Here is a 13,723-nt window from a genome sequence, read left to right on the forward strand (position 1 = left end):
AGCAGGTACCCGTCGACCTCGTCGGTGGCGACGCGGCCGCCGACGCGGTCCGAGGCCTCCAGGAGCGTGAACGGACGGAGAGGGAGGCCAGGTGGGTGGCCGCGGCGAGGCCCGCGAGCCCGCCGGGGTGCACGAAGGCGAGCGCGAGCAGCACGAGGGACGCGCGGCCGCGGAGCCGGAGAAGAGCGCGGCGAGCAGGGCCGTGCCGAGCCAGAAGGCGCGGAGGTGCGGCGGGTGGGCGCGCGCCGGGGCGGCCCCCGCCTTCTCCGCCGCGACGGTCCCACGCGGTCGGAGTCGAAGGGGCGCGCGGCGGTCGCGGATGACGGCGACGAGGTCGAAGAGGGCGGGGGGGGGGGGGGTTGCGGAGGACGGCGACGAGGTCGGAGAGGGTGGGGCGGGTCCGGCGGAGGAGGTCCCCGGCCCCGGGCCGCTGCAGGAGCTCGTCGATCGCGGGGCGCACGGCCGCTCTCCAGCGAGGCGACCCGGCGCGGATGAAGTCGGCGGCGAGGCGGAGCAGGGCGGAGGCGCGGGTGGCGGCGGCGCGGAGCGCGAGAGCGGATGCGGCACCGAGGCGCGCGGCGCCGGTGACGAGCCGGGTCCATGCCGTCATGGTTGCGGGCGGGCGGTGGCTAGGGTGGGGAAGCAAAGAGGGGGAGGAGGGGGCGCGGCCAGGCTTGGTTGGTTGTGTCGTGTGTGGGGAAGAGAGGGGCGGGGTTTTCTGCAAAAAACATGCCACGTCGGCACCTGACGGGCGGGCCCCGCTAGTCAGATACACCGTCGATACGTGTTTATAAGCAGTTTAGACCTATTTGCAAAAATTTAAAGCAATGTTGGTACTGACACGCAAAAATTAGCAATCGTGATATCAATCTGCATGTAATGCCCCAATTGTGTGGTACTTGCAATTAACTCTCGGCGGCGGCGCTTTTCTTCCACTGACTCGTTAGATCCGCCAGCGCGGCCCTCGACTCACCGTCGTCGCCCAGCGCCTCCTCCGCCAGCCGCATGGCCGCGCGCGTCCGCTGCCGGAGCTCCCTCCCGCCGTCCGACTCGATCAGCCACCGCACCTTCGCCGCCACCTCGCTGGACTCGACCATCTTCTTGTCGTACCCTTCCATGGGCACGGCCAGCCGCATCTCCTCGACGAGGAATACTCTGTTCATGCGCTGCTCCGCGTACAGCGGCCATGCCAGCATGGGCGCGCCCGCAGCGACGGCTTCCAGCACCGAGTTCCAGCCGCAGTGCGTCACGAAGCCGCCGACGGCGACGTGCGCCAGCACCTGCCGCTGCGGCGCCCAGGACGTGACCACCAGGCCCCTGTCCTTGGTCCGCTTCAGGAAGCCCTCCGGGAACAGCGCGTCCAAGTCGAGGCCGTCGTCGTCGCCGTCGGCCGGCGGCCGGCGCTCGGCGCCTGGCGGGGGCGGGCGCCGCACGACCCACAGGAACCGCTGCCCGCTCGCCTCCAGCCCCGACGCCATCTCCTTGACCTGCTCCGCGCTGAACCGGCCCATGCTGCCGAAGCAGAGGAAGACCACGCTGGCCTCCGGCTGGCCGTCGAGCCACGCCAGGCACTCGTGGCGCTTCGTCGTCCCGGTCTCCTCGTCGGGCTTTATCAGCGGCCCGATGCAGTACACCGGCGGCGTTGGAAGCCCGGGCGGAGTGCACAGGCCGGAGACGATGGCGTCGGCGGCGCGCGGCTCCAAGGAGCGGCAGCTGTTGACGAGGACGCCCCGTGAGTCGCATATCCTTTGGGACAGCTCCAAGAAGTGCCTGTTGCTCAGGCTCTCGCGATCCATGACGGCCGCGGCGAGGTGATCTGCAGGTATCGGCGGCAATCCCGGAGCGCGCACGGGGTCGCCGCCCATCTCCCGGAAGCTCAGCGTGGTCCCCTCGTGGATGACCGGCTGGTAGAGACAGAGGGCGACGCTGGCGACGCAGGTGGTGAGGAAGAAGTAGGTGGGCACGCCGAGCTCGGCGCCGACGTCGAGCGCGGCGCTGCAGAAGAAGTCGATGAGGAGGGCGGCCGGTCGGGCGGAGCGGAGGAAGTCTCGCAGGTCCGGGTTGGAGGCGCGCGCGAGCTCGAAGACCCTGGCCTCGAAGCTGCTGCTGCAGGCGGCGGCCACGTCGGGGGCGAGCGCGGCCGGGGGCAGGCAGTGGAAGGAAATCTCCAGGTTGGTGGCGGCGACGCCGTCGAGGAACGACGTATCGCCCCCGCCGAGGAGGACGGTGACCTGGAGGCCCTGCGCCAGGAGCAGCTTGCCGAGCTCCACCGTGGGGACCAGGTGGCCCGCCATCCCCGGCGGCGCGTAGATGACGACTACCGGCTTCCTTGCGAGGTCGCCGTGGCCGTTCTGGGCCGTCATCTTCCGGGCGGCGAGAAGACGACGGACGGACGGAGAGATATTAATGCGGGCTTTGGCGTGCCGCCGTGCACTGGTGCCTGGCCGAGTGGAGGGAGTGGGATATTTGTACATGCTGTCAGTCGGCGTCCTTGGCAGCCGCTGGTGGCCGTTTGTGGAGCGAAGCCACCGAGCCTGCCGTGGCAGGTGCGATGGTCGCACAAATTAGTGGACGGACGTCCATTACCTCCTCGGCGGGAAACATAAACACAGCCACATGCATGTGACATGCCACAGCTCCGAGGTGGAGGATGCAGGCACAGTTGAGGTGGAGGCGAGGAGAGGTTAATTCAATCAAGCAATCATGCTTTACGCGAAGCTGGAAGCCCGCCGACACGAGGACGAATCTGGTATTTTGAGCTTTTTGTGATAGTTGAGTCAAATCTGACCCTGGCTTGATAAAATTGGGGCGGGCTACACGTTCGCCGGCTGATCTTTTTAAAAGATCATCCGATCGCAAGCCGTCCGATTTGGTGCATCAACCAACCGAGCGTCGCCTCCACCGTTGCAACACATCTCTTGTTGCAAAGTTTTTTTTTTGAGGGCTTGTTGCGGAAATATTTTCAACAGAGGTCTTATTGCAGATTTTTCTTGCAACAGAGGTATTGTTGAATTTTTTTTTCTACAACAGAGGTGATGTTGGAAAAAGGCATTTCTAAGTTGTCGCTGCTAAGCACCGTCGTTTGCAACACTGTTGTTGTTTTAGAAAACCACAACAAGATCCTTGTTGCAAGAAATCAGTCGGTCGCCATGGTTATGGACAAAGCTCAAAGCTCGAGTAGCCCCTTCATGTCGTGGTCCCTCCAGCACCAAGGAGGGCTCCCGTGGGCCAAAATCCATGACGGAGAGGCCGTGCGTTGATGAAGAGACAGCCAGGCCGTGCGGATCTCGGGCACGACTGTCGACGACGGCCAGCGATCCCAATCTAGATACAGCGAGGAAGAGGTGCCCAACACTGTGCGGCGTGGACGACCGGCTGCCAGGTGTGAGTGGCAGCGAGGGCCGTGTACTTGCGCCAATCTGCAGCAAGGGAGGAGAGATGCAAGAGGAAGAGGAGACTCGTGGGGAAGACGATGCAGTTGGGGAGTTGTTTCACGAACCAGAAAAGGTGGAGATGTGTGGGGGCCCATAGGACACGTGCTGCACGGAGAAGGCGGTGGACGCAGCGTGACTTTTCAGCCGGTTGACGCTGAGCGTTTTCCGATAAAATTTCAGGATCTGACCATTTTTTCTACCACCGGGGTTGATGGTGGTAAAGTATAATAGGCTACCTTCAGGGGCCCTGACGGTAGAAAAGGCCCGCGGTGGTGGAAAACTTATTCATGTCAGCGTAGCTAAACACTTGCCACCTCTGCCTACCGCCGAGGCTCCCGATGGTAGGCTATTATATCTCGTCGCCCTTGACCTCGGCGGTAGGGTTCGAACAATAATAACCCACCGGGTGGAGGGGGGGGGGGTAACAATAAATCGCAATCGTGTCTAGCGGTAGGCCCTTCATCCACGTCAGCAACGACCAACGGCCGTCTGTCTCTGCCGTCACACCTATCGGCTAGCTTTTTGCAGGTCTCGGCAGTAGGCAGTTATACCCTACCGCCATCGCCCCCGGCGGTAGAAAAAGGGTCAGATCCAAAAAAAATCAAACTCGAGTCATGGCTCAACTTTTTCAAAAGGGTCAAAACACTGTGCGTTTGGATCCCTTGCCGGTTTACCTCGCTAGGCAAAACTAGCCTTGCCGACGGAGGCTAGCCGCTTTGGCTCGCTCACTTAATAGAACAAAAAGCTTGCAACCGCTGGCAACAAGGCAAGCTAGCTGTCGGGACCCCGATTCTAAGTCACATCGATCTAGCCTGTAACACCTCATATCACTTTGCGGCCTCACGCACGGTATTCCCACGGGTGTCGCCTTACCATGGCCCGGGACCGTTTGCGCCTTTTGGCTCACGTATATGATAATGTCGCTAGCATCCATATGACAGAGAACCCGGGCCGACATGACTAGTCGTGAACCCAAAGTGGCACTAACTTACGGGGACAGGCATACATGAATCAACATCGAGCATGTCGGTCAGCAGCGTGTGAATCCGGGCTGTAGCACTGGGCTAACAGGACTCCGGGAACCCGGGCTGTAGCAGGCTAGGCAGGACTCCGGATGTCACCGCGTGACATTTCCCCGAAGGGACAGACACAGGAGCGAAGTGAAACACATGCCAGCCAGTCAAGTGTTCCGGAGCAGTAGTGCTGGGCTAGCAGGACTCCGGTGAACCGGGCTGTAGCGGACTACTATGGCTCATGGAAGCACAAGACTACATTCCCCATAAGAGAGGCTACCAAGGATAAACAACTAGGTTGTCGGATCCCACACATACCAAGCATTTCAATCATACACGCAATATGCTCGATATGTGTAAATACAACATGGCATCACAACATAACTCTACTACTCAAGTATTTATTCATTAGGCTCCGAGGAGCGAGATATTACAAACATGGGTCTCTCGACCCAGCATTCAGAGCATACAAGTCAAACACATGCGGAAGCTTAACATGTCTGAGTACAGACATCTACAAATGAAAAAGGCTGAGAAGCCTGACTATTTACTAGATCCTGCCGAGGGCACAAGATCGTAGCTGAGGTATCAAGCTAAACGTCGAAGTCCACACGAAACTACTAGCGAGACTGACGTCTCTCTGCAAAACATAAAATAAGCAAACGTGAGTACAAATGTACCCAGCAAGACTTACATCAGAACTAGCTACAGATGCATCGGTATCAACAAAGGGGGTGGTGGAGTTTAACTGCAGCAAGCCAGCTTTGACTCGGTGGCTATCCTGAACTATGACTGTATGTAACTCTTTTGAGGTGGCGCACACGAGTCCACAAATTCACCATATCAATACTCCACTATGGATCCGCTCCCATCTCCCTACGAGAACGCCATCCATAGCACTCACGCTTATCTTGCGCATTTTAGAGTATCCACTTTCACTTGTCTATGAACTGTACAGGCAACCCAGAAGTCCTTTACCGCGGACACGACTATTCGAATAGATCATATTAACCCTGCAGGGGTGTACTTCGTCACACACGCTCTCGCCACTTACCACCATGTACACGTCGTGTACCTCGGCAACCTTCAAGCGGGAGCCTGGCAAGGGAGTCGGCCACGACCTGACTAACCACACAAGTCTCTAGTCCAGGTTTATCGCCTATTCGGGTTCCATCCGCAAGGAGATCCGGCCGGGGTGTCGCCCACGGCCCCAAACGATGTGTGCAGGGTTCCCAAGCCCACCTCGACGGATGGATCTACGCTTGGTACACCGTGCCACGGTGCCTAGTCTGTCCCAAGCCCACCTGTACCGGGTACCACTTGGTAGACTACTAACACTACCTACAAACACCAGAAACTAGTTGCAACTCCTGGACAGAGATCAAGTTGATTAATAAGTCGAGAGGGGCACTTAAGCATTCCAATGTGTGGTAGTAACTGTTCATGGATCACAAACACAGAACTCAGTTCCTGAGGACGGTTTCAATGAGACAACCCACCATGTACTCCTACATGGCCTCTCACCGCTACCTTTACCAAATCGTGTTCACACCCTTAGCTCTCACACAGTAGGACATGTTCACCACTTTCCAATTCATTCCCGATGAATCAGACCTGACACAACTCTAAGCAATAGCAGGCATGACAAACAAGCATGAATGAGTAGGCAAATCAGGGCTCAGACAACTCCTACTCATGCTAGTGGGTTTCATCTATTTACTGTGGCAATGACAGGTCATGCAGAGGAAAGGGGTTCAACTACCGCAGCATGTAACAGATGAATCGTTGTTGTCCTAATGCAATAAAAGAGAGCAGGAGCGAGAGAGTGGGATTGTATCAGAATGAACAAGGGGGTTTTGCTTGCCTGGCACTTCTGAAGATATTATATTTCTTCATCGGTGTCATCGAACTCATCGTCGGAATCACGGCTATCGAGAGGGGACAATCACCGGCAAACAAGGAAGAACACAATCAATGCAATGCAACAATTATGATGCATGATTATGACATGGCAATATGACGTGATTTGGCCTAATGCAACTAGCAACAGAAAGGTTTGGGTTGATTTGAACTCAAGGTTCAAATTCAAATTCAAACTATGAATTCAAATAGTGCATTATCATGTTTTCACCTATACAGCAGGTATAACTTAGTTTGACATGCATGAAAATGATACAGATGGATAGATTGCATTTTTCTGATAATTTTTCATATATAAATTATTTCATTTTGAGCTACGGTTGATTTTATATGATTTTTAGAAGTTTATACTATTTTCTGGAATTTTCTGAATTATTTTAAATCCAAAAAATTCTTTACTGCATCAGTGCTACGTCACTGTGACGTCAGCTGGTCAACGGGGCGGTCCAGGTCAAACTGACCAGTGGGCCCCGTGTGTCAGTAACTAAACTAAACTAACTAGGTTTAGTTAAAACACTAATCTAGGTTAGTTAGTAGGGCCAGGCCCACAAGTCATTGACCCAGTGGTCAACTAGGTTAGTGTTAATCCGGTGGTTAGCCGGAGTTACGTCGCCGGCGATGAGCCGAGACGGCGGACGAGCTCGGGATCGCTCCTCCGACGACCAAAACAGCGGTGGGGACTACCTACGCGAAGCCCGGGTTCGTGCGCATCCAACGAAGCAAACAGGGCGAGCTGGGGTGGCCGTAATCCTCGCCGGCGTCGAGTGTTGGAAATATGCCCTAGAGGCAATAATAAATGGTTATTATTATATTTCTGTGTTCATGATAATAGTCTATTATTCGTGCTATAATTGTATTGTCCGGAAATCATAATACATGTGTGAATACATAGACCACAACCTGTCCCTAGTAAGCCTCTAGTTGACTAGCTCGTTGATCAACAGATAGTCATGGTTTCCTGACTATGGACATTGGATGTCATTGATAACGGGACCACATCATTAGGAGAATGATGTGATGGACAAGACCCAATCCTAAGCATAGCATAAAAGATCGTGTAGTTTCGTTTGCTAGAGCTTTTCCAATGTCAAGTATCTTTTCCTTGGACCATGAGATCGTGCAACTCCCAGATACCGTAGGAGTGCTTTGGGTGTGCCAAACGTCACAACGTAACTGGGTGACTATAAAGGTGCATTACGGGTATCTCCGAAAGTGTCTGTTGGGTTGGCACGGATCGAGACTGGGATTTGTCACTCCGTGTGACGGAGAGGTATCTCTGGGCCCACTCGGTAATGCATCATCATAATGAGCTCAATATGACTAAGGCGTTAGTCACGGGATCATGCATTGCGGTACGAGTAAAGAGACTTGCCGGTAACGAGATTGAACTAGGTATTGGGATACCGACGATCGAATCTCGGGCAAGTAACATACCGATTGACAAAGGGAATTGCATACGGATTGATTGAATCCTCGACACCGTGGTTCACCCGATGATATCATCGTAGAACATGTGGGAGCCAACATGGGTATCCAGATCCCGCTGTTGGTTATTGACCGGAGAGGCGTCTCGGTCATGTCTGCATGTCTCCCGAACCCGTAGGGTCTACACACTTAAGGTCCGGTGACGCTAGGGTTGTAGAGATATATGTATGCGGAAACCCGAAAGTTGTTCGGACTCCCGGATGAGATCCCGGACGTCACGAGAGGTTCCGGAATGGTCCGGAGGTAAAGATTTATATATGGGAAGTCTTATTTTGGTCGCCGGAAAAGTTTCGCGCTTTATCGGTATTGTACCGGGAGTGCCGAAAGGGGTCCGGGGGTCCACCAAGGGGGTCCACCAGCCCCGGGGGGCCACATGGGCTGTAAGGGGTGCGCCTTGGCCTATATGGGCCAAGGGCACCAGCCCCAAGAGGCCCATGCGCAAGAGATAAGAAAGAAGGGAGAGTCCTAAAGGGGGAAGGCACCTCCGAGGTGCCTTGGGGGGGAAGGACTCCCCCCTGGCCGCACCCTTCCTTGAAGGAAGGGGCAAGGCTGCGCCCCCCCCTCTCCCTTGGCCCTATATATAGTGGGGGGAAGGGAGGGCAGCAACATCCAAGCCTTGGGCGCCTCCCTCCTCCCCTGCAACACCTCTCTCTCTCTCGCAGAAGCTCGGCGAAGCCCTGCCGGAGACCCGCTACATCCACCACCACGCCGTCGTGCTGTTGGATCTCCATCAACCTCTCCTTCCCCCTTGCTGGATCAAGAAGGAGGAGACGTTGCTGCACCGTACGTGTGTTGAACGCGGAGGTGCCGTCCGTTCGGCACTCGGTCATCGGTGATTTGGATCACGGCGAGTACGACTCCGTCATCCACGTTCATTGGAACGCTTCCGCTCGCGATCTACAAGGGTATGTAGATCCACTCCTTTCCCCTCGTTGCTAGTAGACTCCATAGATGCATCTTGGTGAGCGTAGGAAAATTTTAAATTATGCTACGATTCCCAACAGTGGCATCATGAGCCAGGCCTATGCGTAGTTACTATGCACGAGTAGAACACAAAGAAGTTGTGGGCGTTGATGTTGCCAATTCTTCTTGCCGCTACTAGTCGTTTCTTGTTTCGGTGGCATTGTAGGATGAAGCGGCCCGGACCGACCTTACACGTACGCTTACGTGAGACAGGTTCCACCGATTGACATGCACTAGTTGCATAAGGTGGCTAGCGGGTGTCTGTCTCTCCTACTTTAGTCGGAACGGATTCGATGAAAAGGGTCCTTATGAAGGGTAAATAGAAATTGGCAAATCACGTTGTGGTCATACGTAGGTAAGAAAACGTTCTTGTTAGAAACCTACAAACCACGTAAAACTTGCAACAACAATTAGAGGACGTCTAACTTGTTTTTGCAGCAAGTGATATATGTGATATGATATGGCCAGAAGATGTGATGAATGATATATGTGATGTATGAGATTGATCATATTCTTGTAATAGGAATCACGACTTGCATGTCGATGAGTATGACAACCGGCAGGAGCCATAGGAGTTGTCTTTATTATTTTGCATGACCTGCGTGTCATTGAATAACGCCATGTAATTTACTTTACTTTGTTGCTAAACGGTTAGCCATAGAAGTAGAAGTAATCGTTGGCGTGACAACTTCATGAAGACACAATGATGGAGATCATGATGATGGAGATCATGGTGTCATGCCGGTGAAGAAGATGATCATGGTGCCCCGAAGATGGAGATCAAAGGAGCATGATGATATTGGCCATATCATGTCACTATATGATTGCATGTGATGTTTATCATGTTTTTGCATCTTATTTGCTTAGAACGACGGTAGTAAGTAAGATGATCCCTTATAATAATTTCAAGAAAGTGTTCACCCTAACTGTGCACCGTTGCGAAGGTTCGTTGTTTCGAAGCACCACGTGATGATCGGGTGTGATAGATCCTAACGTTCGAATACAACGGGTGTTGACGAGCCTAGCATGTACAGACATGGCCTCGGAACACACGCAATACACTTGGGTTGACTTGACGAGCCTAGCATGTACAGACATGGCCTCGGAACACGGAGGACCGAAAGGTCGAGCATGAGTCGTATAGAAGATACGATCAACATGGAGATGTTCACCGATCTTGACTAGTCCGTCTCACGTGATGATCGGACACGGCCTAGTTGAGTTCGGATCATGTTTCACTTAGATAACTAGAGGGATGTCTATCTGAGTGGGAGTTCATTAAATAATTTGATTATATGAACTTAATTATCATGAACTTAGTCTAAAAAATCTTTACACTATGTATTGTAGATCAAATGGCCCACGTTGTCCTCAATTTCAACGCGTTCCTAGAGAAAACCAAGCTGAAAGATGATGGCAGCAACTATACGGACTGGGTCCGGAACCTGAGGATCATCCTCATAGCAGCCAAGAAAGATTATGTCTTAGAAGCACCGCTAGGTGAAGCACCAATCCCTGAGAACCAAGACGTTATGAACGCTTGGCAGCAGCGTGCTGATGATTACTCCCTCGTTCAGTGCGGCATGCTTTACAGCTTAGAACCGGGTCTCCAAAAGCGTTTTGAGAAACATGGAGCATATGAGATGTTCGAGGAGCTGAAACTGGTTTTTCAAGCTCATGCCCGGGTCGAGAGATATGATGTCTCCGACAAGTTCTTCAGCTGTAAAATGGAGGAGAACAGTTCTGTTAGTGAGCACATACTCAGAATGTCTGGGTTGCACAACCGCTTGTCTCAGCTGGGAGTTAATCTCCCGGATGACGCGGTCATTGACAGAATCCTCCAGTCGCTTCCACCAAGCTACAAGAGCTTTGTGATGAACTACAATATGCAGGGGATGGAAAAGACCATTCCCGAGGTATATTCAATGCTGAAATCAGCTGAGGTAGAGATCAGAAAAGAACATCAAGTGTTGATGGTGAATAAAACCACTAAGTTCAAGAAGGGCAAGGGTAAGAAGAACTTCAAGAAGGACGGCAAGGGAGTTGCCGCGCCCGGTAAGCCAGTTACCGGGAAGAAGTCAAAGAATGGACCCAAGCCCGAGACTGAGTGCTTTTACTGCAAGGGAAGTGGTCACTAGAAGCGGAACTGCCCCAAATATTTAGCGGACAAGAAGAAGGCCGGCAACACCCAAGGTATATGTGATATACAAGTAATTGATGTGTACCTTACCAGTACTCGTAGTAGCTCCTGGGTATTTGATACCGGTGCGGTTGCTCATATTTGTAACTCAAATCAGGAACTACGGAATAAACGGAGACTGGCAAAGGACGAGGTGACGATGCGCGTCGGGAATGGTTCCAAGGTCGATGTGATCGCCGTCGGCACGCTACCTCTGCATCTACCCACGGGATTAGTTTTAAACCTCAATAATTGTTATTTAGTGCCAGCTTTGAGCATGAACATTGTATCTGGATCTCGTTTAATTCGAGATGGCTACTCATTTAAATCTGAGAATAATGGTTGTTCTATTTATTTGAGAGATATGTTTTATGGTCATGCCCCGCTGGTCAATGGTTTATTTTTGATGAATCTCGAACGTGATGCTACACATGTTCATAGTGTGAATACCAAAAGATGTAAAGTTGATAACGATAGTCCCACATACTTGTGGCACTGCCGCCTTGGTCACATTGGTGTCAAGCGCATGAAGAAGCTCCATGCAGATGGACTTTTGGAGTCTCTTGATTACGAATCATTTGACACGTGCGAACCATGCCTCATGGGTAAGCTGACCAAGACTCCGTTCTCCGGAACAATGGAGCGAGCAACCAACTTATTGGAAATCATACATACCGATGTGTGCGGTCCAATGAGTGTTGAGGCTCGCGGAGGATATCGTTATGTTCTCACTCTCACTGATGATTTAAGTAGATATGGGTATGTCTACCTAATGAAACACAAGTCTGAAACCTTTGAAAAGTTCAAGGAATTTCAGAGTGAGGTTGAGAATCAACATGACAGGAAAATAAAATTCTTACGATCAGATCGTGGTGGAGAATATTTAAGTCACGAATTTGGTACACACTTAAGGAAATGTGGAATAGTTTCACAACTCACGCCGCCTGGAACACCTCAGAGAAATGGTGTGTCCGAACGTCGTAATCGCACTCTATTGGATATGGTGCGATCTATGATGTCTCTTACCGATTTACCGCTCTCATTTTGGGGTTATGCTTTAGAGACTGCCGCATTCACTTTAAATAGGGCACCGTCTAAATCCGTTGAGACGACACCGTATGAATTATGGTTTGGGAAGAAACCTAAGCTGTCGTTTCTAAAAGTTTGGGGATGCGATGCTTATGTCAAGAAACTTCAACCTGAAAAGCTCGAACCCAAATCGGAAAAATGCGTCTTCATAGGATACCCTAAGGAAACTATTGGGTACACCTTCTACCTCAGATCCGAAGGCAAGATCTTCGTTGCCAAGAACGGGTCCTTTCTAGAGAAGGAGTTTCTCTCGAAAGAATTGAGTGGGAGGAAAGTGGAACTTGATGAGGTGATAGTCACCCCTTCCGAGTCGGAAAATAGCGCAGCGCGGGAAAATGTTCCTGTGGTGCCTACACCGACGGGGGAGGAAGTTAATGATGATGATCATGAAGCTTCGGATCAAGTTGCCACTGAACTTCGTAGGTCCACAAGGACACGTTCCGCACCAGAGTGGTACGGCAACCCTGTCCTTGAAATCATGTTGTTAGACAACGGTGAACCTTCGAACTATGAAGAAGCTATGGCGGGCCCGGATTCCGACAAATGGCTAGAAGCCATGAAATCCGAGATAGAATCCATGTATGAAAACAAAGTATGGACTTTGACTGACTTGCCCGATGAGCGGCGAGCCATAGAAAACAAATGGATCTTTAAGAAGAAGACGGACGCAGATGGTAATGTGACCATCTACAAAGCTCGACTTGTCGCTAAGGGTTATCGACAAGTTCAAGGGGTTGACTACGATGAGACTTTCTCACCCGTAGCGAAGCTGAAGTCCGTCCGAATCATGTTAGCAATTGCTGCATACTATGATTATGAGATATGGCAGATGGACGTCAAAACGGCATTCCTTAACGGCTTCCTTAAGGAAGAGTTGTATATGATGCAGCCGGAAGGTTTTGTCGATCCTAAGAATGCTAACAAAGTATGCAAGCTCCAACGCTCAATCTATGGGCTGGTGCAAGCATCTCGGAGTTGGAACATTCGCTTTGATGAGATGATCAAAGCGTTTGGGTTTACACAGACTTATGGAGAAGCCTGTGTTTACAAGAAAGTGAGTGGGAGCTCTGTAGCATTTCTCATATTATATGTGGATGACATACTATTGATGGGAAATGATATAGAATTCTTGGAAAGTATAAAGGCCTATTTGAATAAGTGTTTTTCAATGAAGGACCTTGGAGAAGCTGCTTATATATTAGGCATCAAGATCTATAGAGATAGATCAAGACACCTCATTGGTCTTTCACAGAGTACATACCTTGACAAGATATTGAAGAAGTTCAGTATGGATCAGTCCAAGAAGGGGTTCTTGCCTGTATTGCAAGGTGTGCAATTGAGCACGGCTCAATGCCCGACCACGGCAGAAGATATAGAAGAGATGAGTGTCATCCCCTATGCCTCGGCCATAGGGTCTATTATGTATGCCATGCTGTGTACCAGACCTGATGTAAACCTTGCCGTAAGTTTGGTAGGAAGGTACCAAAGTAATCCCGGCAAGGAACACTGGACAGCGGTCAAGAATATCCTGAAGTACCTGAAAAGGACTAAGGATATGTTTCTCGTTTATGGAGGTGACGAAGAGCTCGTCGTAAAGGGTTACGTCGACGCTAGCTTCGACACAGATCTGGATGACTCGA

General features: G+C 51.8%; 1 protein-coding gene across 1 annotated transcript; it reads right to left on the reverse strand.

Annotated features, from left to right (window-relative positions):
• Positions 1-808: 808 nt before the first annotated feature.
• LOC109780444 (anthocyanidin 5,3-O-glucosyltransferase-like) lies at positions 809-3,007 on the reverse strand. The gene has a single exon (XM_020339033.4). The coding sequence runs from the start codon at positions 2,472-2,474 to the stop codon at positions 906-908; it is 1,569 nt and encodes a 522-aa protein (XP_020194622.2). The 5' UTR covers positions 2,475-3,007; the 3' UTR covers positions 809-905.
• Between the last annotated feature and the right edge of the window lie 10,716 nt (positions 3,008-13,723).

This window comes from Aegilops tauschii, chromosome 5 (assembly GCF_002575655.3).
Source record: "Aegilops tauschii subsp. strangulata cultivar AL8/78 chromosome 5, Aet v6.0, whole genome shotgun sequence".
Lineage (NCBI taxonomy): Eukaryota > Viridiplantae > Streptophyta > Magnoliopsida > Poales > Poaceae > Aegilops > Aegilops tauschii.

What these genes read in the sequence shown, in the direction of transcription:
- LOC109780444 (XM_020339033.4), bottom strand. Translation starts at nt 2,474, where the DNA reads ATGTACAAATATCCCACTCCCTCCACTCGGCCAGGCACCAGTGCACGG.